We start from the raw sequence: 25,872 nt of genomic DNA on the forward strand, positions 1-25,872 counted from the left end.
AGTAAATAACTACACCTTCCCCATCACACACAGAATGCTGGGTAAATACCCTCCCCTCCCCGTCACACACAGCATGCTGGGTAAATAACTACACCTTCCCCATCACACACAGAATGCTGGGTAAATACCCTCCCCTCCCCGTCACACACAGCATGCTGAGTAAATAACTACAGCTTCCCCATCACACACAGAATGCTGGGTAAATACCCCTCCCATTCCCCATCACACACAGCATGCTGGGTAAATAACTACACCTTCCCCATCACACACAGAATGCTGGGTAAATACCCCTCCCATTCCCCTTCACACACAGCATGCTGGGTAATCATTCTGTGTTTGTGTGACTTCTGGACTAAACATTTATTTAAATGGGAATTCAAGGATTAATCTGTGTCCAGGAAACTGACTCTTGCTGGGAAACTACATTCTGTATGGGACAAACAAGGTTTATTGATTGGTTGGTTAATTGATCACGTTTCCCTTGTTGTTCCCAGTGGATGATGGTGAGAGCATCGACCCGTGTGTTCTGTCCACTCTGAGGAAGCTGAACGATGGATACTTCGGAGGGGCAAGGTCAGACTGACTCTCTTCCATTTCTAAGGTCACTCATCTTAAGAGAGATCTCTGGATATTTACACAAGGAAATGCTAGGCTCCACTATTTATGTCACTACATCACCTGGTTGTGAAAGTTCCAGTGATGTCCTATTTGGTTCCATTCCATCTTGTGTGTTTTTTTGCAGGGTTCAGATGGCAAACATCTCCAGCTTCCAGACTACCTCGTTCCACACAGAGCTCAGCTTCCTCGACGGAGACACCGATGACGACCTGCTGGAGAATGAAGAAGAGGAGGAAGACGAAGAAGAAAGTTATGTCCCCTCAGGTATGTCAGCCGTGGTGTGCTGTGTGTGTTTATGTCTGTATAGGTCATTGGTGTGCTGTGTGTGTTTATGTCTGTATAGGTCATTGGTGTGCTGTGTGTGTTTATGTCTGTATAGGTCATTGGTGTGCTGTGTGTGTTTATGTCTGTATAGGTCATTGGTGTGTGTTTGTATTTGTGTTTGCGTGTTTGTGCTTGCGGTATGTAATATCATATTGCTGAGTCTACATTTAACTCCCGCCCCCCTCCAGGCAGCTCCAAGGACATGTTTGTGCTTGCGGTATGTAATATCATATTGCTGAGTCTACATTTAACTCCCGCCCCCCTCCAGGCAGCTCCAGGGACATGTTTGACCACTACCTCAGCCAGCTGATGCAGAGCACAGCCACCAAGTGTCATCTCCCTCCCATCCAGAGGGGGCAGCACCACGTGTTTAGTGCTGAACACACCACCAGAGACATCCTCTCCTTCATGGCCCAGGTCCAAGGCCTCAACATGCCCAGTAAGTTATCATCACATTTACTGTTTGTTTATTCACCAAGTGTTAGGTTTAGGGTTATGTATGGGACTCTGTAGGTTTCTACTGTATGGGACTCTGTAGGTTTCTACTGTATGGGTGGGACTCTGTAGGTTTCTACTGTATGTATGGGACTCTGTAGGTTTCTACTGTATGGGACTCTAGGTTTCTACTGTATGGGACTCTGTAGGTTTCTACTGTATGGGACTCTGTAGGTTTCTACTGTATGGGTGGGACTCTGTAGGTTTCTACTGTATGTATGGGACTCTGTAGGTTTCTACTGTATGGGACTCTAGGTTTCTACTGTATGGGACTCTGTAGGTTTCTACTGTATGGGACTCTGTAGGTTTCTACTGTATGGGACTCTGTAGGTTTCTACTGTATGGGACTCTGTAGGTGTCTACTGTATGGTTGGGACTGTAGGTTTCTACTGTATGGTTGGGACTCTGTAGGTTTCTACTGTATGGGTGGGACTCTGTAGGTTTCTACTGTATGGGACTCTGTAGGTTTCTACTGTATGTATGGGACTCTGTAGGTTTCTACTGTATGGGTGGGACTCTGTAGGTTTCTACTGTATGGGACTCTGTAGGTTTCTACTGTATGTATGGGACTCTGTAGGTTTCTACTGTATGGGACTCTGTAGGTTTCTACTGTATGGGACTCTGTAGGTTTCTACTGTATGGTTGGGACTCTGTAGGTTTCTACTGTATGGGACTCTGTAGGTTTCTACTGTATGTATGGGACTCTGCAGGTTTCTACTGTATGGGACTCTGTAGGTTTCTACTGTATGGGACTCTGTAGGTTTCTACTGTATGGTTGGGACTCTGTAGGTTTCTACACTCTGTAGGTTTCTACTGTATGGTACTCTGTAGATATGTGGTAGTAGATATGTTGGAGTAGAGTTGGGGCCTGAGGGCACACACTTAATCTGTTGTGAAATCTGTTGTGAAATCTGTTTGTATTGTAATGTTTTAACTGCCTTAATTTAGTTGGACCCCAGAAACAGTAGCTGCTGCCTTGGCAGGAAGTAATGGGGATCCATAATAAATACAGATACTGTATGGTGAGTGTTGTTTCTTCCAGAGGCCTCCATGTATCTTCCCATGACTCCCATCATGAACAAGCACCGTAAATCCCTCAACCTACTGCACGTGTCCCAGCTCACACCGCTCCATCCACACCACCACACACCACATCAACAACAGCCCAAGGTCAGTTAGTCTACGCCAACAACAGACTCCAGTACTGTCTTTCTGGTGCATCTGTGTGTTTGGGTCCTCTAATGTGTGTGTGTGTGTGTGTGCATGCGCACATGTGTGTATTTGTGTGTGTCTGTGTATCTTTGCTCTCAGGCCCCCAGTATTGCAGACCTCCACCTGCCGCGAGACTCCCAGGGTAACACAGACTTTGGGTCTCTGGTGAGACAGTTGAAGGAGTGTCCCACACTGCAGGACCAGGCAGACATACTATATATCCTCTGCGTGATGAAAGGTACTGGTTTAGATCAGGGGTGGGCAAACTGTAAACGTCTATTATCATTTCTACACACTCTCTATTTAGTTGTAGGTGTTCAATGTGGCCTGGAGTTTTTAATTTTTTTTTACACAAAATAATATTTTTCAATTTTTTTTTGTTTTACTCCAACCTCCTGCAGGTCAGATCAAATGGGCCATATTTCTCCCACCCCTGGATTAGATGGTGCATGTGTCGGGTGGAATTGAATCTTTGAATTGAATCAAATTTAATTGAATTCTCTACATGTTTAGGTTTGAATTACACTGAATTGACTCCTCAGATTGAATTGAACTGAATGATTTGTAATTCTCTCTAACCTGAAAGGTGCTGATTGGCTGGTGGACGTGGGGGGTCAGGGCGGGGTCAGTGTGAGGTGTCTGCTGGAGGAGCTGTATGCCCAGGCCGGGGCCAACAAGGAGTGGGGTCTGATCAGATACATCTCTGGTATCCTGAGGAAGAGAGTGGAGGTGCTGGCTGAGGCCTGTACAGATCTCATCTCCCACCACAAGCAGCTGACAGTGGGGTTACCACCGGAGCCCAGGGAGAAAGTCATCTCAGCGCCTCTTCCTCCAGAAGAACTCAACTCTCTGATCTATGAGGCCAGTGGGCAGGACATCAGCATCGCTGTGCTCACTCAGGTACAACACATTATAACTGGGATTATATAAGATGCTTACAGATGCCATTTCCGTCCAAATTCTCTGCCCGACGCGAGTCTAGCTCGACACGTCAAAGCAAACTTTGGTCCGTTTTGTAACAAGTCTCTGCGATGAAGGGAAAGTAACGACTGCTGTATTGTGATAATGCAGGAGATCATGGTGTACCTGGCCATGTACGTCCGCTCCCAGCCGGCTCTGTTTGGGGACATGCTGCGTCTCCGAATCGGACTCATCATGCAGGTGATGGCTACAGAGCTGGCCCGCAGTCTACACTGCTCAGGTAGGGTTCAGTCTACACTGCTCAGGTAGGGTTCAGTCTATACTGCTCAGGTAGGGTTCAGTCTACACTGCTCAGGTAGGGTTCAGTCTATACTGCTCAGGAAGGGTTCAGTCTACACTGCTCAGGTAGGGTTCAGTCTACACTGCTCAGGTAGGGTTCAGTCTATACTGCTCAGGTAGGGTTCAGTCTACACTGCTCAGGTAGGGTTCAGTCTATACTGCTCAGGTAGGGTTCAGTCTACACTGCTCAGGTAGGGTTCAGTCTATACTGCTCAGGAAGGGTTCAGTCTACACTGCTCAGGTAGGGTTCAGTCTACACTGCTCAGGTAGGGTTCAGTCTATACTGCTCAGGTAGGGTTCAGTCTGCACTGCTCAGGTAGGGTTCAGTCTACACTGCTCATGTAGGGTTCAGTCTACACTGCTCAGGTAGGGTTCAGTCTATACTGCTCAGGTAGGGTTCAGTCTACACTGCTCAGGTAGGGTTCAGTCTATACTGCTCAGGAAGGGTTCAGTCTACACTGCTCAGGTAGGGTTCAGTCTACACTGCTCAGGTAGGGTTCAGTCTATACTGCTCAGGTAGGGTTCAGTCTGCACTGCTCAGGTAGGGTTCAGTCTACACTGCTCAGGTAGGGTTCAGTCTACACTGCTCAGGTAGGGTTCAGTCTATACTGCTCAGGTAGGGTTCAGTCTACACTGCTCAGGTAGGGTTCAGTCTACACTGCTCAGGTAGGGTTCAGTCTACACTGCTCAGGTAGGGTTCAGTCTACATTGCTCAGGTAGGGTTCAGTCTACACTGCTCAGGTAGGGTTCAGTCTGCACTGCTCAGGTAGGGTTCAGTCTACACTGCTCAGGTAGGGTTCAGTCTACACTGCTCAGGTAGGGTTCAGTCTACACTGCTCAGGTAGGGTTCAGTCTATACTGCTCAGGTGGGGTTCAGTCTACACTGCTCAGGTAGGGTTCAGTCTACACTGCTCAGGTAGGGTTCAGTACCATTCTTAGAATGGTAGAATAATCAGCTGTGTTCTAAAGGCCTCAGTAGACTCACCATCTGAATAGGGCTCTGGTAGTTCTTTCAGGTAGACCTGGTTAGCAGACTGGTTAGTAGTAACACTACTGTATCTGGATGTTGAGCTGAATGGCCTTTTAGTGTGGAAGTGCCTGGGGAGTTTTTACAGAGTCTCTCTACTAAGCGTTACAGGCGTCTCTCTCTCTGTCCTCTGCAGGGGAGGAGGCCTCTGAGAGCCTGATGAACTTGAGTCCGTCAGACATGAAGAACCTGCTACACCACATCCTCAGTGGGAAGGAGTTTGGGGTGGAGAGGAGCAGTGAGTCTTTCCCAATCCCAAATCAACCCCTAGCCCCGACCCCTACATAGACCCCTAGCCCCGACCCCTACATAGCCCCCTAGCCCCGACCCCTACATAGACCACTACATAGACCCCTAGCCGCTAACCCTACATAGACCCCTAGCCCCGACCCCTACATAGACCCCTAGCCCCGACCCCTACATAGACCCCTAGCCCGACCCCTACATAGACCCCTAGCACCGACCCCTACATAGACCCCTAGCCCCGACCCCTACATAGACCCCTAGCCCCGACCCCTACATAGACCCCTAACCCCAACCCCTAGCCCCGACCCCTACCGAGACCCCTACATAGACCCCGACCCCTAGCCCCGACCCCTACATAGACCCCTACATAGACCCCTAGCCCCGACCCCTACATAGACCCCTAGCTCCGACCCCTACATAGACCCCTACATAGACCCCTAGCCCCGACCCCTACATAGACCCCGACCCCTAGCCCCGACCCCTACATAGACTCCTACATAGACCCCTACATAGACCCCTAGCCCCGACCCCTACATAGACCCCTACATAGACCACTACATAGACCCCTAGCCCGACAACTACACAGACCTTTAGCCCCGACCCCTACATAGACCCCTAGCCCCGACCCCTACATAGACCCCTAGCTCCGACCCCTACATAGACCCCTACATAGACCCCTAGCCCCGACCCCTACATAGACCCCGACCCCTACTTAGACTCCTACATAGACCCCTACATAGACTCCTACATAGACCCCTACATAGACCCCTAGCCCCGACCCCTACATAGACCCCTACATAGACCCCTAGCCCCGACCCCTACATAGACCCCTACATAGACCACTACATAGACCCCTAGCCCCGACAACTACACAGACCTCTAGCCCCGACCCCTACATAGACCCCTAGCCCCGACCCCTACATAGCCCCCTACATAGACCCCTACATAGACCCCTACATAGACCCCTACATAGACCCCTACATAGCCCCCTAGGCCCGAACCCTACATAGACCCCTACATAGCCCCCTAGGCCTGACCACTACATAGCCACCTGGCCCCAACCCCTACATAGCCAGCATTAGTAGTTTCTACAGTATTAATACATTTCCCGATTCTTCTCAAATCTTTGCAGGTGTACTGGTATCTTTGCAGGTGTACTGGTATTTTTGCAGGTGTACTGGTATCTTTGCAGGTGTACTGGTATCTTTGCAGGTGTACTGGTATCTTTGCAGGTGTACTGGTATCTTTGCAGGTGTACTGGTATCTTTGCAGGTGTACTGGTATCTTTGCAGGTGTACTGGTATCTTTGCAGGTGTACTGGTATCTTTGCAGGTGTACTGGTATCTTTGCAGGTGTACTGGTATCTTTGCAGGTGTACTGGTATCTTTGCAGGTGTACTGGTATCTTTGCAGGTGTACTGGTATCTTTGCAGGTGTAGTACTATTCTATTGAATCAAATGAATTGTTGTGTCTGTCTCCCTTTCTCCTGTGTCAGTGCGTCCTATGCAGTCCTCGGCCACCAGCCCGTCTGTCTCCATCCATGAGCTGGGTCACACTGGGGCCACTAAGACGGAGCGCACCGGCATCCGCAAGCTGAAGCGTGAGATCAAACAGGTATGGTCACGTCAGCTGACTATTGCATGTCATGGAGAATATCTTCATCAGGGGTCTCCAACAGGTCCATCACAAGCTACCAGTATCTCCCAGTCTACCCATGAGTAGCTCGCCAAACTATTCTGAAAAAGCATTTATTTTTCACGTGTTCTACCGTAAACTGTCATAAACAAATCTCACTAGTATTAGACAAGTCACGCTCCCGGCTACTATCCAATCAAATCCACATTGACATTCAACCACCCCTGGTTAGCCACAACTGGCTGAAAGCCAAACGGAACACAATATCTGACATTTCCAACAATATTGCCCCTTTTGTGTCTGTGGGGTGTGGGCTTTTGTAGCCAGTTAGGGATCATAATAACTGTCTTCTGAGTAGACAGAATGACATTCCCCCAAGAAAACAGAATTTGGGAACATACAAAGACTGCCTATTTGAAAGCTAGGAAAAAATGTATGTGTATCTTGTGAAATGTTTCATAATTTAAAAGTAGCTCTCATGCTAGAAAAGGTTGGAGACCCCTGATTTCCTTTGACCTATCATCTAATCTAAAGGTTAGTATAGACCTAATCCTCTATAATATAATCTACAGGTTAGTATAGACCTAATGCTCTATAATATAATCTACAGGTTAGTATAGACCTAATCCTCTATAATATAATCTACAGGTTAGTATAGACCTAATCCTCTATAATATAATCTACAGGTTAGTATAGACCTAATCCTCTATAATATAATCTACAGGTTAGTATAGACCTAATCCTCTATAATATAATCTACAGGTTAGTATAGACCTAATCCTCTATAATATAATCTACAGGTTAGTATAGACCTAATGCTCTATAATATAATCTACAGGTTAGTATAGACCTAATGCTCTAATTTAATCTACAGATTAGTATAGACCTAATGCTCTAATTTAATCTACAGATTAGTATAGACCTAATGCTCTAATTTAATCTACAGATTAGTATAGACCTAATCCTCTATAATATAATCTACAGATTAGTATAGACCTAATGCTCTAATTTAATCTACAGATTAGTATAGACCTAATGCTCTATAATATAATCTACAGGTTAGTATAGACCTAATCCTCTATAATATAATCTACAGGTTAGTATAGACCTAATCCTCTATAATATAATATACAGGTTAGTATAGACCTAATGCTCTATAATATAATCTACAGGTTAGTATAGACCTAATGCTCTATAATATAATCTACAGGTTAGTATAGACCTAATCCTCTATAATATAATCTACAGGTTAGTATAGACCTAATCCTCTATAATATAATCTACAGGTTAGTATAGACCTAATGCTCTATAATATAATCTACAGGTTAGTATAGACCTAATCCTCTATAATATAATCTACAGGTTAGTATAGACCTAATGCTCTATAATATAATCTACAGGTTAGTATAGACCTAATCCTCTATAATATAATCTACAGGTTAGTATAGACCTAATGCTCTATAATATAATCTACAGGTTAGTATAGACCTAATCCTCTATAATATAATCTACAGGTTAGTATAGACCTAATGCTCTATAATATAATCTACAGGTTAGTATAGACCTAATCCTCTATAATATAATCTACAGGTTAGTATAGACCTAATCCTCTATAATATAATCTACAGGCTAGTATAGACCTAATCCTCTATAATATAATCTACAGGTTAGTATAGACCTAATCCTCTATAATATAATCTACAGGTTAGTATAGACCTAATCCTCTATAATTTAATCTACAGGCTAGTATAGACCTAATGCTCTATAATATAATCTACAGGTTAGTATAGACCTAATGCTCTATAATATAATCTACAGGCTAGTATAGACCTAATCCTCTATAATATAATCTACAGGTTAGTATAGACCTAATCCTCTATAATATAATCTACAGGTTAGTATAGACCTAATGCTCTATAATATAATCTACAGGCTAGTATAGACCTAATGCTCTATAATATAATCTACAGGTTAGTATAGACCTAATCCTCTATAATATAATCTACAGGTTAGTATAGACCTAATCCTCTATAATATAATCTACAGGTTAGTATAGGCCTAATGCTCTTTCTGTATGTTTGATTCTAGTTAGAAGACATGACGACAGAATGCTCTTTGTCTATAGTAGTAATGTTGTAATGTTGTATGGTTCTGATTGCAGTTGGATGACTCGTCTCGTTCGATCAGCGTGGGTTGAGTTTGTTAGTTAATAGTCATATTGCCTCATCAGCTCTAATCTCCACAGCTAGACCATAATGAAACCAACCATCATAACATGACATGAAGCCACCAGCTGAAAGCCCATTCATACCAGCTGTACTAGAATACAGTCAGTAGTGCCTTACCTCATGCTGAGCTGCTGATCATGTTTGCCTGTTTTCTAGCCCACATCTTTAACGGTGTCTGATGTTTGATCATAATCTAAACTGTATTTACAAGGTGTGAGTTTGACTTTCCTTCACGCCGTCATCCCCTCCTTCTGTGTCTCTCCCTCGACGACAACATGACGTCTTCTCCGTGTTGATCCTTTCCAGATGAGTAACAGTGGCTATTCCATCAGCAGCAACGTCACCTCTCCCCGTTCCACGGTAAACCATGAACCATGTCTCCCTCATTGTCCCATGTTCACTAGACCACGCAGACGAGGTTCACTCTGAACGGTTGTCTTTCTTCGTTACATTGCCTTATGCTTGCTGTACTAACATGCTGGTGTCGTCATGGTAACATGTACTGGCCTGTAGCATGCTGGTGTCATCATGGTAACATTTACTGGCCTGTAGCATGCTGGTGTCATCATGGTAACATTTACTGGCCTGTAGCATGCTGGTGTCATCATGGTAACATTTACTGGCCTGTAGCATGCCGGTGTCGTCATGGAACATGTACTGGCCTGTAGCATGCTGGTGTCGTCATGGTAACATTTACTGGCCTGTAGCATGCCGGTGTCGTCATGGAACATGTACTGGCCTGTAGCATGCTGGTGTCATCATGGTAACATTTACTGGCCTGTAGCATGCTGGTGCCGTCATGGTAACATGTACTGGCCTGTAGCATGCTGGTGCCGTGCCGTCATGGTAACATTTACTGGCCTGTAGCATGCTGGTGTCATCATGGTAACATGTACTGGCCTGTAGCATGCTGGTGCCGTCATGGTAACATGTACTGGCCTGTAGCATGCTGGTGTCATCATGGTAACATGTACTGGCCTGTAGCATGCTGGTGTCATCATGGTAACATGTACTGGCCTGTAGCATGCTGGTGTCGTCATGGTAACATGTACTGGCCTGTAGCATGTTGGCCCATGTTGACTCCTACCCTTTGGGTGGTGGACCATTCTTGATACACACAGGAAACTGTTGAGCGTGAAACACACAGCAGCGTTGCAGTTCTTTACACAAACCGGTGTGCCTGGCACCTACTACCATACCCCGTTCAAAGGCACTTAAATCTTTTGTCTTGCCCATTCACCCTCTGAATGGCACACATACACAATCCATGTCTCAAGGCAAAAACATCCTTCTTTAACCTGTCTCCTCCCGTTCATCTATACTGATTTGAAGTGGATTTAACAAGTTACATCAACAAGGGATCATGGCTTTGACCTGAATTCACCTGGTCAGTCTATGTATGTGTGTGTGTGTGTGTGTGTGTGTGTGTGTGTGTGTGTGTGTGTGTGTGTGTGTGTGTGTGTGTGTGTGTGTGTGTGTGTGTGTGTGTGTGTGTGTGTGTGTGTGTGTGTGTGTGTGTGTGTGTGTGTGTGTGTTTGTACCTCTGCGTGCGTATATGAACACACATCTCCCCCTGTAGCGGTGCAGCAGCCCCTCCACCCCCAGTGGTATCCTGTCCCCTGTAGGCCCCGGGGGGTCAGACAGCCACCTGCAGTGGGAGGAGCGGCAGGGTCAGTGGCTGAGGAGGAGACGGCTGGATGGGGCCATCAACAGGGTCCCAATGGGCTTCTACCAGAAGGTGTGGAAGATCCTGCAGAAGTGCCACGGCCTGTCTATAGATGGATACGTGCTGCCTTCCTCTACTACCAGAGAGGTATGTAGTGTCACGGTCTGTCTATAGATGGATACGTGCTGTCTTCCTCCACTACCAGAGAGGTATGTAGTGTCACGGCCTGTCTATAGATGGATACGTGCTGTCTTCCTCCACTACCAGAGAGGTATGTAGTGTCACAGTCTGTCTATAGATGGATACGTGCTGTCTTCCTCTACTACTAGAGAGGTATGTAGTGTCACGGTCTGTCTATAGATGGATACGTGCTGTCTTCCTCCACTACCAGAGGGGTATGTAGTGTCACGGTCTGTCTATAGATGGATACGTGCTGTCTTCCTCCACTACCAGAGGGGTATGTAGTGTCACAGTCTGTCTATAGATGGATACGTGCTCCACTACCGGAGAGGTATGTAGTGTCAGTCTGTCTATAGATGGATACGTGCTGTCTTCCTCCACTACCGGAGAGGTATGTAGTGTCACGGTCTGTCTATAGATGGATACGTGCTGTCTTCCTCTACTACTAGAGAAGTATGTAGTGTCACAGTCTGTCTATAGATGGATACGTGCTCCACTACCGGAGAGGTATGTAGTGTCAGTCTGTCTATAGATGGATACGTGCTGTCTTCCTCCACTACCAGAGAGGTATGTAGTGTCAGTCTGTCTATAGATGGATATGTGCTCCACTACCATAGAGGTATGTAGTGTCAGTCTGTCTATAGATGGATACGTGCTGTCTTCCTCCACTACCAGAGAGGTATGTAGTGTCAGTCTGTCTATAGATGGATACGTGCTCCACTACCAGAGAGGTATGTAGTGTCACGGTCTGTCTATAGATGGATACGTGCTGTCTTCCTCCACTACCAGAGAGGTATGTATGTAGTGTCACAGTCTGTCTATAGATGGATACATCCTCCACAACCAGAGAGGTATGTAGTGTCACGGTCTGTCTATAGATGGATATGTGCTGTCTTCCTCCACTACCAGAGAGGTATGTATGTAGTGTCACAGTCTGTCTATAGATGGATACATCCTCCACTACCAGAGAGGTATGTAGTGTCACGGTCTGTCTATAGATGGATATGTGCTGTCTTCCTCTACTACCAGAGAGGTATGTCGTGTCAGTCTGTCTATAGATGGATACGTGCTGTCTTCCTCCACTACCAGAGAGGTATGTAGTGTCACAGTCTGTCTATAGATGGATACGTGCTGTCTTCCTCTACTACCAGAGAGGTATGTAGTGTCACGGTCTGTCTATAGATGGATACGTGCTGTCTTCCTCCACTACCAGAGAGGTATGTAGTGTCAGTCTGTCTATAGATAGATACGTGCTCCACTACCAGAGAGGTATGTAGTCAAATCAATAGATTGATTGGTATAGATTGATTGGTATATAAATGGTATTTATATAGCCCTTTTTACAACTCTATTAATAATGTGCAGTAACCCCCCTAGACCCCCAAACAGCAGCACGGCATCAAGGAAAATCTCTCAGTGTTTCACATTTAGAACAAATGTTGCTTCCTATAATAGTAGGAAATAAGATTTCCTTTCAGGCACTGTGATTGGCACAGACAGATCCCTTGATGGAGATTCCATCTGTGTCTGGGAAAGCGTTCTGACTCTGACGTCGTGTCCCTGCCTGCCAGATGACAGAAGGCGAGATCAAGTTTGCGGTGCACGTGGAGTCTGTTCTGAACCACGTCCCCCAGCCAGAGTACCGACAGCTGCTGGTGGAGGCTGTGATGGTGCTGACGCTGGTGGCTGACATGGATGTGGACAACATCGGAGGAATCATCCTGATCGACCGCATCGTACACATGGCCAATGACCTCTTCTTACAGGACCAGGTAAGTCTGAGCCAGAACGGCCCATAGGGCAGGAGCCTATTTCCTGTTTCTATAGCGTGATGTACGAGTAACTACACCCTCTGGAACATCTGCAGGCAGAGACGCATCGGGTCCCATTTTAAAGTGTTTGGTTTGACTCGACCGGGGATCGAACCCCCACGCTTCCAATCTCAGGGTGGAAACAAGGCCACAGAAATGGTCACTAGAAAGTAATGTCCTGTAAAGGGTTAATGTGTAATTGTCTCTAGAAAGTAATGCCCTGTAAAGGGTTAATTGTGTAATGGTCCAGTTCAGTGATGTCTGTCCTGTATCGTTGCCATATTATCATGTTAACTAGAGTCACGTGTCTCTGCCTGACTCGTCCATATGACTATCATAACATAACATGGAGTCAGAAGTGGGATCCGAGCCCCACGCCTCAGGTTGGAGTAAGACCTATTCTCTAACTATAGACAACATGATCTGTATCTACCTATCAGCCATGTCCTCTATGTTCCAGAGGACCCATGGAGCCAACGAGTACTTCCTGGAGAAGGATCCAGCCACGGGGATATGTCACTTCTTCTATGACAGCGCCCCTAGTGGCAGCTACGGTACCATGACCTACCTCTCCAAGGCTGTGGTCACATACCTACAAGACTTCCTGCCACAGTCTACCTGTCTCATGCAATGAGGTATCAGACTGGGTTTGATGTAGAGCACTCTCTCCCTGGCCTCGCAGGCAGCTATCAAGAGAGTAGTCAAGTAATATATATATATAGTGTGGAACAAAATACTACTGCCTAGTTCCAATTCTCCCCAAGTGTACACTCGTTCACTCCCATTCAAGGATGATTTAAAATCATTGGATTGAATTCTTGAAGTGAATGAGTGCACACTTCAGAGAGAAAGGGGTGAACTAGACTTAGGTAGGAAGTTGGATGGGGTTTGACCTATGACCTATGACTAAGATATTCACAACACACTCTACTCAAAGGAGTTTTATTGCAGCTAATTGATTGATTATAATCAATAATATAGCAGGTTTAAAATTAAATATATAATTAATTATAATTAAATATGTTTGTTTTTTATTTTGAGTGTTGGACGACACGCAGTACTAAAATTATTTATAATTTTAACATTTAATATATATGTGTAAATCAGACGGAGTTGTTTAAAATGATCTAATATGATATAATGAGTGTATTTTACCTAACCCTCCTCTATTGTATCAGTCTCACCCTGTGTTGTGGGGTTATAAACCTATCCAGAAGTTACTATGTTATCCTGTGTTGAAGTACTGCAGCTGACTGTACCTTTCATCCCACTGTACAACGACATTTACCTCTCATGTTATCTGAGGTGTGGTTCATCATCACCACTGTATGTGTCACAAATACTGTGCATTTATCCATATGTACCCGGAGCATGTCAGCAATGCCTTCATAGCTGCTAATGTGAATGTTTATCTGTGAAGTAAAATAATGACAATGTGATTATATATATATAACATGGTTGAATCAGTCCAACAGTGGTTCATGCCATATTTCAGCCTTTTATAGCCGTAGTCATTCAGTACAACACTGTGTGTTAGACATTAGCATCCCAGCAGGCTTACAGTTGAGACCATAAGGGAAGGGAGAATCTGTTCTGCAGTTAAGGACGACTGAGGCTGAAACAGTTCTGTTTTTGTGTCTAACTTTATTTTATATATTTAAAAAGAGACTATAAATATAGTGGATACATAGAAATAATGTATTTTTAACAAAGTACTATGACTGTTTATGTAACAGACTAAAGTACAATTAATACTGTCACTTTTAATCAAAAAATTACATTTGATATTCCTATGGACATGACCATGTTATAAGTCTGCAGTTGAGGACATTTTGACACATGGACCAAGTTGAGGACATTTTGAAGGGGATCAATTCTACTAAACTATTATCACAGTGTCTGCCACCATGATTTCATTATGTTTTTACTCATTCATTCACACTACCTTGTAAAACAACAATGTCATCATTTGAGGGAAATATATTGAAATGCCATCAATTAAATCCCTAAACTAATAAACGTGTTCTTCTGGTTTCTCTTCAGCTATAATGTCTGTAATATGCAGTCCAAGCCTCTATTCAATGTTACAGATGTTCTGGATGTGACAATAACATTTTAATAGTTTTTATACTGTTCTCAGTGATGATTTAACCAAAAAATACATCTAAAGCCTGACAAAATGTAGATTCAATTGTAGAAGTCATTGTTCAAGGGCCGAACAGAGGGATGGTGTAGAAGCAATGGAATAAATGATATTTAAATGATCTCCACACGATCTCTGCTACACATTACTCTGCAGTTCTTTCCTTGGCTGACACTTCCTCCTACTGTAGGGGGAGAGGCGGTGAGAGGCAGGACAGGAACACTGGTGACTTCCTTTATGGTTCAGGCACAGGTGAGAGCAGCCACCATTCTTACGGCCGCACTCGTTGATATCTGTTGATGAAACAGGGCAAAGGGCTGGTCAGGGAAATATCATTGGAAGTGATTTGTGATCGTAGATTTGTCAAAGACTTCCGTTTTCATCAATTATCGTGTGGGTGGGTGTGTGTGGATGTGTGTGTGTGGGTGGGTGGGTGTGTGTGTGGGTGGGTGGGTGGGTGGGTGTGTGTGTGGGTGGGTGTGGATGTGTGTGTGGGTGTGTGTGGGTGGGTGGGTGTGGATGTGTGGGTGTGTGTTGGGTGGGTGGGTGTGTGTGTGGGTGGGTGTGGATGTGTGTGTGTGTTAGTATGGATGTGTATTCATCTCACCTCTGCAGTGGTGTCTGTCTGAGGACAGTTTGTAGCCTCTGGGACAGATACAGCGGTGGGAGCCAGGCAGGTTCACACACTTCCACTGACACCTGTGTCCAGGTACACTGACCTCTGGCTCCTCACATTCATTGATGTCTGTAAAAGGATCAGTGTCATTCCAGCAGTTGAAGACAACCTGATCGCCATACGCATTCTGTTTGCTGAATGACATTGTTGTATCTATTTTCTATTGATTCCACTAAGCTATGTGGAATTGTTTTAAGAATGTCATTACCAAGGATAATTTAGTTATTTTATTTTAGAATTTTAAGACCACTTGAAGTATAAAATATATACAGTACCAGTCAAAAGTTTGGACACACCTACTCATTCCAGGGTTTTTCTTTATTTTTTACTATTTTCTACGTTGTACAATAATAGTGGAGACATCAAAACTATGAAATAACAATGGAATCATGAGCTAAACAAAAAAGTGTTAAACAAATAAAAAATATATTTTATATTTCAGATTCTTCATAGTTGCCACCCTTTGCCTTCATGACAGCTTTGCACACACTTGACATTCTCTCAACCAGCTTCATCTGGAATGCTTTTCCAACAGTCTTGAAGGCACACTTAACCAGCATGGCTACCATAGCATTCTGCAGCAATACGCCATCCCATGTGGTTTGGCCTTAGTGGGACAATTACTAACAGGACAATGACCCAAAACTCACCTCCAGGCTGTGTAAGGGCAATTTGACTAAGAAGGAGAGTGATGGAGTGCTGCATCAGATGACCTGGCCTCCACAATCATCCGAATTCAACCCAATTGAGATGGTTTGGGATGAGTTGGACTGCAGAGTGAAGGAAAAGCAGTGCTCAGCATATGTGGGAACTCCTTCAAGACCATTGGAAAAGCATTATTCATGAAGCTGGTTGAGAGAATGTCAAGAGTGTGCAAAGCTGTCATCAAGGCAAAGGGTGGGTACTTTGAACAATCTAAAATCTAAAATACATTTAGATTTTTTACAACTTTTTTTGGTTACTACATTATTCCATTTGTGTTATTTCATAGTTTTGATGTCTTCATTATTATACAATGTAGATAATAAATAGTAAAAATGAAGAAAAACCCTTGAATGAGGAGGTGTCCAAACTTTTCGCTGGTATTGTATACTTCCATACATTTTTTCAACTGGTACTGGGGACCCTTCATAAGAGTCTTGTGAGCGTTGTAGATCAAAATACGTGTTTGTGAGAGTCTGACCTTTCCACAGAGGGGTCATATTAGTGTGTAGCCCAAACAGTTTGGATGCGACAGACAGAAGTTGGCAGATCGTCTGTACCAACTTCAGAAGTGTCCCAAGATGCTTGTGGGGGGTCATAGAGCAAAAGGGAGAACCCCATCATGTTCTTGAGTCTAATCTTTCCATAGAGATGTTCGGACGCTACAGACAATATATATATATATATATATATATATATATATTTTTTTTTCACCCCCAATTTCGTGGTATCCAATTGTTAGTAGCTACTATCTACAACTCCCGTACGGGCTCGGGAGAGACGAAGGCTGGTTGCGACAGAGCCTGGGCACGAACCCAGAGTCTCTGGTGGCACAGCTGGCGCTGCAGTACAGCGCCCTTAACCACTGCGCCACCCGGGAGGCCCTACAGACAATATTTTGAGAGAGTGATTTTCGGGATGCCTCATGGCCTGACAAACACCGCTCTAGCTCTGTCACCTTTCACCGCAGAAGTGTGACATCGGCTGATGTGGTGCATTGAGATGTCTCTAGCATAAATTGATGGATTTTTAATGGGAGGATTATGCTAATTAGATTTCCGCGAGGGTAATTAAGAGAGAGAGATGTTCCACTAGTCTAATTAAAAATTGTGGCATTCTATTCATTTCTGCTAAACCTACGGCATCCCAGTGTCTCCTACCTACACACTCCTTTCTGGACAGGTTTCCTCCAGGTATCGGGGTTGAGGGTTGTTTCCTGTACCCTGTGGGACACTCAGCCACACAGGCCCTTCCGTCCCCAGCCAGGGTGTGTCCGTAGGGGCAAGAGCAGCGGAACGAGCCAAAGGTGTTGACGCAGGTCTGCTGGCAGCGCTGTTGCTGCTGGCCCTCCACACACTCATCCACATCTGCGCCGAGGACACACACACAGGTATGTGTTTAAAACACACGTTCGTGCGTACGCACAGGAACACACACAATTAGGAAAGTGGCCTGTCTGATGCTGATGTCACAAAGGCCCCGAGATGAAAGAGTAGAGCAGCTCTGTCTCGCTTTGATTCTCTCTGTCTCGCTCTGGCACACCTCATTACCATGGAGACCAGGCATGCACCGTTGGCTTTCATGAAACGACAAAGGTGATGTGTGACGATGGCCTTTTGTTTTGATCGTGTCCGTGTTCAGCGTTCTGCTGCGACAACAGTATGTGTTCGCTAACATCCACCTCTTCTGTTCCACTGATTGGATCGGCAGCCCTGGTCTCAGTGGTCTGGTTTCAATATGACAAATACAGAGACTAACAGACTGGGTTGAAAAACATCTGCTTTATAGAGGAAGCTGCAGTGTGTGGAAAACAACTCAGGAAGATATATCAACTACTGTACCTGCTAGTTGAGCTCCTGCTCTTTCCCAGGAGAGCACCTGTAGCTGTGTGTGTGTGTGTGTGTGTGTGTGTGTGTGTGTGTGTGTGTGTGTGTGTGTGTGTGTGTGTGTGTGTGTGTGTGTGTATGTAGATGTGTGTGTGTGTGTGTGTGTGTGTGTGTGTGTGTGTGTGTGTGTATGTAGATGTGTGTGTGTGTGTGTGTGTGTGTGTGTGTAGGTGTGTGTGTGTTTACACCACTGCTGTCCTATAGGAATGTGTAAATGAATATTTATCTCTGCTGTATGGTATGCCTGTCTGAGTCAGACAGATTATAGCATGTGTAGATATTGTGCTAGTCAGCTCTGTCTACAGGAGAAAACCACCTGTTCATTCAACCACCTGTCTATAGACAGTGAATCATGGTAGTGCTTTATTCTGAGACGCAAATGATGGGTTACTACCTGGAAATAAACTGTTGAGGGAAAATAGAAAGAGTGAGAAAGTATTTACTCAACTGCTAAACACTTTTTTTTAACAGAAGCCAATTTCAACCTTTTAAGGTGGATAATTTGACCCAAGTTATTGACTCGACACCCAAAACCAAATGTCCAGCTGTCACAAGAGACTACTTTGTAGGTGCACCGTGGAACAGAGATCATGAAACATATATTAACGGGGTCTTTCCTCAGGCTGTAGCTTGTTCCTCTGCAGTGCTGCCTTGTGATCAGAGTGTTAAAGATGTTTTGGATCAAGAATGTATAGCTCTAAATGGAGGATTCTCAGGCTGTAAAAACATCATTGAATTTAGGGGGCATCGTGATCACATTGTAGACCCTGTTGGTGCAGACACTACAGCTGTTCTTTATACAGAGACTGTGGAGGAAGACATCTTGACTAGTCAGAGACTGTGGACAGAAGACATGTTGGCTAGTCAGAGACTGTGGAGGAAGACATCTTGGCTAGTCAGAGACTGTGGAGGAAGACATCTTGGCTAGTCAGAGACTGTGGAGGAAGACATCTTGGCTAGTCAGAGACTGTGGACAGAAGACATCTTGGCTAGTCAGAGACTGGAGGAAGACATCTGGGCTAGTCAGAGACTGGAGGAAGACATCTTGGCTAGTCAGAGACTGTGGAGGAAGACATCTTGGCTAGTCAGAGACTGTGGAGGAAGACATCTTGGCTAGTCAGAGACTGTGGAGGAAGACATCTTGGCTAGTCAGAGACTGTGGAGGAAGACATCTTGGCTAGTCAAGGCAACAAAAACAAGACATTTGATCTCCCCCCAACAAGGAAGAGCACAAACACAACACTGACTAGGGGTTTTGGGCTCATAAAGTGAAATACTTATTTCTACCACAAAGCATAGTGCATGTGTAGTAGCTCTTACACCAGTTGTTTCAGTGAAACACGTCCCTTGAGTACTTGCTACGGCTTTATCGCAATGGGTGAACACTGTCTGGTGTTGCACAGGAGACCCTGGGTTCAAACACACGTCTCTCACCTCGATTGAATGTTTGACTGACCTCTACAGGTACGGTGATCCTCTAACAGGATGAAGCCTGGTCTGCAGTGACACTGAGCTTGTTCCTGGTTCACACTACACAGCTGGGAACAGCCTCCGTTGTTCAGGGCGCAGGGGGTCACCTCTAGGGTTAGAGGTCAGAGGTTAGAGATGGGGGAGTCAGTGTCTCATGTCTGTATTACATATTTATTTTGTGTATATCCTGTCTGTATATCCTGTCTGTATATCCTGTCTGTCTGTATGGTCTGTCTGTATATCCTGTCTGTCTGTATGGTCTGTCTGTATATCCTGTCTGTCTGTATGGTCTGTCTGTATATCCTGTCTGTCTGTAAGGTCTGTCTGTATATCCTGTCTGTATATCCTGTCTGTCTGTATGGTCTGTCTGTATATCCTGTCTGTCTGTATGGTCTGTCTGTATATCCTGTCTGTATATCCTGTCTGTCTGTATGGTCTGTCTGTATATCCTGTCTGTATATCCTGTCTGTCTGTATGGTCTGTCTGTATATTCTGTTTATTGTCTGGTAACATTTCACCAGATCAAATGTTTGGTACATGTAAATGTGCTTGGTGATTAAAGGTGATTGGGACTCTGTATAGGACTATAGCAGGTGTGCAGGCTGTATGTGTTATGATAGGGCTGGAATAAAGTCCCTGCAGGAGGGTGACTCTCCAGGAGTAGGGCTGGAATAAAGACCCTGGAGGAGGGTTACTCTCCAGGAGTAGGGCTGGAATAAAGACCCTGCAGGGGGGTGACTCTCCAGGAGTAGGGCTGGAATAAAGACCCTGCAGGAGGGTGACTCTCCAGGAGTAGTGTTGGCCACTCCTGCATTTAGACTTTACCTTCACTGAGCCCCAGCAATTTAAAACAGGACTGTCTTCCAACAGACACAGCTGGTCCCAATCCACTCCCTACCCATCAAAGAGTTAGTTCCAAGAGGAAGGGGAAAGAAGTGAATTGGGACCGGCTGCCACAGTCTACCAAGCACAGCACTGACTTCCTGGTCAGTCACTCAGTTAGTCAGTTAGTGAGAGATGATGCGTGTAACAGATATTCTGATGTCACTGAGGTAATAATGTAGAAAACAGAGAGAGCTGCACATGTCTCCTTTCATTACCTCTTTCTCTCCTAACACATCTATGCACATCATCTATACTTATCTCCACACCTCATCTCCACACAATCTATACACATCATCTCCACACTTCATCTCCACACCTCATCTCCACACATCATCTCTACACATCATCTCTACACATCATCTCTACACATCATCTATACACATCATCTCTACACATCATCTCCACCTCATCTCTACACATCTCCACACATCATCTATACACATGTCTACACATCATCTCTACACATCATCTCTACACAGCAACTAACAGGGTTAAGTACAGGGACCCTTAACTTCTCACCTGCCCAAACACAGAGGACACAGTCGATGAGGTGAACACGGCAACATACGTCCTGAACAAAGCTTCTATGGCCTTTCTGTAGCTCTTCAGTTTGGTAGTACAGAATCTGTAGAGAGGCATCACAATGGGGCATGATAGAGCAGTGACTTACCCAAGCAGACCGGGGTGAGACCACTCCACCGTCCAGCCTGCAGACAGTAGCTGTGGATATCCCCGTGGGCCAGGGTGTACCCTGCATAGCAGGCGTACTGGATGTAGTGTTTGTAGTCCCGGGGACCGGGGTTGTCTACCGGACGGAAGTAGAAGGTGCCATGAGCTGGCAGGGGAGGGTAAGGGCACAGCGGACGCCTGTTTAGGGTCACAGGCCTGGGCAGCTCCTCTGTGTTTGTAGCACCCTTAATAAGATGCTGGTCTGACCTGTTTAAAGAGAGATACGATGAGGTCCCATTGTGTCCAGAGGTTTCACCATCATCGCCGGACAATGGCGACGACGACGTCTCGTTCGCCTGACTGTGATGACTGTCACTTGTGTCGGTTTCACTGTCCTGTGAGGACCCGTTTGATGCCCAGTCCGGAGAGGTCACGTTGCGTCGATGAGTTTCACCACCATCATCATCATCATCAGATAATGATGCAGTCTCCTTCACTTGGATGTGACGACCATACGTGTCTGTTCCATTGACCCAGTGGCTGGTGGTGCTGCTGGAGTTGATGAAGCTTGTGGAGCCGGTCTCAGTGGGTCTCTGAGGACGGGGCTCCTGTGTGTCTGTGCTGCTCACATCTGCTGGCTCCGTAACGCCCTGGCCAGGCTCCAACTGGGTGGCCCCTGGCAGCACCGCCTTCCTGGGTAATGAATCCTCCTGCATAGCCTGGGCTATAGAGGTCCCCTGGTGCCAATACCCTTCAGCGACCGGCAGGCTGGATGTGGAAGTAATGGTCTCTGTAGTGGCAGAGGAGGATGTGGAGGCCTGAGGTCTAGTGGGATTCTCAGGGGCCCCTTCTCTGTCTGTTAGATCCCTGGTGTCTTTCAAATTCTCCTCCACATGGTGAGTTTTGGGGCTGCGGGCTATGGAGTGTGGGTCTTTTAGGTGGGTGTGGGGGTCTTTAGGTGGTGCGTTGGCCAGCAACACGGGCTTGGAGGCGGTGTTAGCGATGGTATTGTAGTGAAGCTGTAGGTGGTTCTTCAGAGCAGACAGCACGTCAAGGTTCTGGCTCTGGATCCTGGGCATCGGGACGGTGGGCTCCTTCTGCTTCCATGAACTCATCATATCAGACTCTAGGAGGGGAGAGGCACAGAGGAGGACCGGGAGATATCATATCAGACTCTAGGAGGGGAGAGGCACAGAGGAGGATCAGGAGACATCATATCAGACTCTAGGAGGGGAGAGGCACAGAGGAGGATCAGGAGACATCATATCAGACTCTAGGAGGGAGAGGCGCAGAGGAGGATCAATACCAGGACACATCATCAGGCTCTAGGAGGGAGAGGCACAGAGGAGGATCAATACCAGGAGACATCATCAGACTCTAGGAGGGAGAGGCACAGAGGAGGATCAATACCAGGAGACATCATCAATCGATGCCTTCGTTTAAAGCAGGGTAAAAATCAGATTACAGGGTATGTTTCAAAATTAGTCCACATGAAGGAGGTAGCCTACTGTAGATTACCATGCTGATAGTAATCTACAGCTGTCTCACGCTCAGGCCTCACACTGAAAAGAGAGAGGTGGAGGGCCACGGTGGACGCTCACCAAGGGGGCAAAGAGGACAAAGTCAGTAAGTCAAGTCTCTCACCCTTGCAGACAGGCTTGGTGCCGTTCCAGTTCTGACCCTTGCAGTAGAGCAGTGAGTGTCCATAGAGCCTGTAGCCAGCATCACAGCTGAAGAGAGCCCAGGACCCGTCCTCTGTCACACTGGTAACCCCCTGCAGGAGATCCCCTGGGCTGGGACACCCAGAGGCTGGAATACACACACAGGATATTCAACACAGATTAGAAGAGAAAGAGAGAAAGAAAGAGAGAGAGAGAGAGAAATCCAATTTTGATCAACTCCCATATCTACTGGGTGAAATACCACATTGTGACATCACAGCAGCAAGATTTGTGACCTGTTGCCACAAGAAAAGGGCAACCAGTGAAGAACAAACACCATTGTAAATACAACCTATATTTATTTATTTTCCCTTTTGTACTTTAACTATTTGCATAACATTACAACACTCTATATAGACATAATATGACATTTGAAATGTCTCTATTCTTTTGGAACGTCTGTGAGTGTAATATTTACTGTTCACTTTTTGTTTATTTCACTTGCTTTAGCAATGCAAACACATATTTCCCATGCCGATAAAGCCCCTTGGAGGGAGGGAGGGAGGGAGGGAGGGAGGGAGGGAGGGAGGGAGGGAGGGAGGGAGGGAGGGAGGGAGGGAGGGAGGGAGAGAGAGAGAGAGAGCAAAAAACACACACATTTCTTTCCACAGGGCCGTGGGGTGAGACAGGGATGCAGCTTAAGCCTCACCCTCTTCAACATATACATCAATTGGTGATGCATCACCTAGATCTGTCCCCAACCAAGGAGGGCCTACAGCAGCACCTAGATCTTCTGCACAGATTCTGTCAGACCTGGGCCCTGTCAGACCTGGGCCCTGTCAGACCTGGGCCCTGTCAGACCTGGGCCCTGTCAGACCTGGGCCCTTACAGACCTGGGCCCTGACAGACCTGGGCCCTGACAGACCTGGGCCCTGACAGACCTGGGCCCTGTCAGACCTGGGCCCTGTCAGACCTGGGCCCTGACAGACCTGGGCCCTGACAGACCTGGGCCCTGACAGACCTGGGCCCTGACAGACCTGGGCCCTGTCAGACCTGGGCCCTGTCAGACCTGGGCCCTGACAGTAAATCTCAGTAAGACAAAGAATGTGGTGTTCCAAAGAAGGTCCAGTTGCCAGGACCACAAATACAAATTCCATCTAGACACCATTGCCCTAGAGCACACAAAAAACTATACATACCCTGGCCCTAAACATCAGCGCCACAGGTAACTTCCACAAAGCTGTGAACGATCTGAGAGACAAGGCAAGAAGGGCATTCTATGCCATCAAAAGGAACATAAAATTCAACATACCAATTAGGATCTGGCTAAAAATACTTGAATCAGTCATAGAGCCCATTGCCCTTTATGGTTGTGAGGTCTGGGGTCCGCTCACCAACCAAGACTTTACAAAATGGGACAAACACCAAATTGAGACTCCTCCGTGTACAACGTAGAACAGGACAACAGCACAATTAGACCCAAGAAAATCATGAGAAAACAAAAAGATAATTACTTGACACATTGGAAAGAATTAACAAATAAACAGAGCAAACTAGAATGCTATTTGGCCCTACACAGAGAGTACACAGTGGCAGAATACCTGACCACTGTGACTGACCCAAACTTAAGAAGAGCTTTGACTACCATCAGACTCAGTGAGCATAGCCTTGCTATTGAGAAATTGAGAGAGAGACGTGTAACTTGTAAATACATGTATCAAACTCAAGTCACTTACCGACACACACGGGAGGTTCCCTGGTCCACTGTCCAGACACACAGCTGTTGGTTCTATATCCATGGATCTTATAGCCAGGGTTACAGGTGAACGCCACATACAGCCCGCTGTAACGGAAGAATGTTCTACCGTTTTCCACGTGTCTGAAACTACTGCATTCCTCACCCAATGACCCTGGAGACAGAACAGAGGTCAACATAAAGACAGTCTGATGCCACGAGGAGTTCCCATTGATCTCAAAAGTCCTTTTTTACCAAACAAACAGAAATAAGAGATCCAATAGATGAAATCCAAACCAGTTGACATGGTAGACAGACTGACTGACCTGGAGGGAGGGTCCATAGCAGAGCGACTAGCGCAGAGAGAAGCCCTGTCAGAGCCCCCATGGTCTCTCCCTACAACAGACTGAGGTGCTCTACTCTTTCTCTCTCTCCCTTCCTCTCACTCTCTCTACTCTTTTCTCTCTCTTTCCCTTCCTCTCCCTCGATCTACTCCTCTCTCTCCCTTCCTCTCCCTCTCTCTACTCTTCTCTCTTTCCCTTCCTCTCCCTCGCTCTACTCCTCTCTCTTTACTCTTCTCTCCCATCCTCCCTCTCTTTCTCCGTATCTGTGATTCTCTGGCACCGTGTAGTTCTGAGTGTGCGTGTTCGCATGCATATGTTGTCCTGTGTGTGTGTTGTCCTGTTTGTGTGTGTGATCCTGAACACCAGACCTGTGGAATGCCTCCGACCCTCCTGAGAGAGGCTGGTCCTGCCATTTGGCCTCCCTACCTGTCAGTCAGAAGTACGAGGTGTGTTTAACAGTGCTCACACATTGCTTTATAATTATGGGGCTTCCAATACACACCCACCTCTACATGCATGCACAAACATGTGCATAAACACACACACCGAATACAAATGTGAACCAACCGAGTAAGGAAACAGCCAGTAAAGAGCATTTAAAGCTACACATCACATTATACAACATAACAGCAACCTTACCGGTTCACTAGTTGATATAGAATAAGGAAGTCTCAGACAAGGCAGCCTCGTCTGAGATAGAACAGCCAATAGGAGCAGGAGTCTATTTCCTGTTTCTGTAGTGAGGCAGCTGGATATACAGTACACCCCCTTGGACAGGACACTAGTCTATCGCCTGTTTCTGTAGAGACAGTTTGATGTACAGTACACCCCTTGGACAGGACACTAGTCTGTCTCCTGTTTATGTAGTGAGACAGCTTGATGTACAGTACACCCCCCTCCTAATTAATTATAACCAGAGTCTGTTCATGCTTTTATTGACATGATATGCCAGGATCGGCCATCAACTGTTTTTATTGAGAAATGGTAATATACTTCCAT

General features: G+C 45.9%; 2 protein-coding genes across 3 annotated transcripts in view; one reads left to right on the forward strand and one right to left on the reverse strand.

Moving 5' to 3' along the window:
• LOC139372911 (phosphorylase b kinase regulatory subunit alpha, liver isoform-like) overlaps nt 1–14,968 on the forward strand; it is a 29,314-nt gene extending 14,346 nt beyond the window's left edge. Inside the window, exons 18-30 of one of the 2 annotated variants that reach the window (XR_011627496.1) lie at nt 495–573; nt 743–882; nt 1,211–1,381; nt 2,480–2,607; nt 2,749–2,887; nt 3,236–3,549; nt 3,721–3,850; nt 5,073–5,174; nt 6,678–6,796; nt 9,257–9,405; nt 10,625–10,858; nt 12,463–12,663; nt 13,163–14,968. Coding sequence is in view for 1 of the 2 variants with exons in the window: in XM_071112769.1 (XP_070968870.1) it covers nt 495–573; nt 743–882; nt 1,211–1,381; nt 2,480–2,607; nt 2,749–2,887; nt 3,236–3,549; nt 3,721–3,850; nt 5,073–5,174; nt 6,678–6,796; nt 9,352–9,405; nt 10,625–10,858; nt 12,463–12,663; nt 13,163–13,336 (1,985 nt within the window). In the remaining variant the exon portion in view is untranslated. The remainder of the gene's footprint in view (nt 1–494; nt 574–742; nt 883–1,210; nt 1,382–2,479; nt 2,608–2,748; nt 2,888–3,235; nt 3,550–3,720; nt 3,851–5,072; nt 5,175–6,677; nt 6,797–9,256; nt 9,406–10,624; nt 10,859–12,462; nt 12,664–13,162) is intronic. The other variant, XM_071112769.1, reaches the window with a different exon arrangement.
• On the reverse strand, nt 14,332–25,060 carry LOC139372912 (uncharacterized). The gene is made up of 8 exons (XM_071112770.1): nt 24,856–25,060; nt 24,531–24,704; nt 22,778–22,942; nt 21,135–22,259; nt 19,566–19,688; nt 17,384–17,590; nt 15,453–15,590; nt 14,332–15,138 (listed from the first exon to the last, which is right to left on the reverse strand). The coding sequence occupies exons 1-8, from the start codon at nt 24,914–24,916 to the stop codon at nt 14,984–14,986; spliced, it is 2,148 nt and encodes a 715-aa protein (XP_070968871.1). The 5' UTR covers nt 24,917–25,060; the 3' UTR covers nt 14,332–14,983.
• Between the last annotated feature and the right edge of the window lie 812 nt (nt 25,061–25,872).

Source organism: Oncorhynchus clarkii, chromosome 18 (genome assembly GCF_045791955.1).
Source record: "Oncorhynchus clarkii lewisi isolate Uvic-CL-2024 chromosome 18, UVic_Ocla_1.0, whole genome shotgun sequence".
Lineage (NCBI taxonomy): Eukaryota > Metazoa > Chordata > Actinopteri > Salmoniformes > Salmonidae > Oncorhynchus > Oncorhynchus clarkii.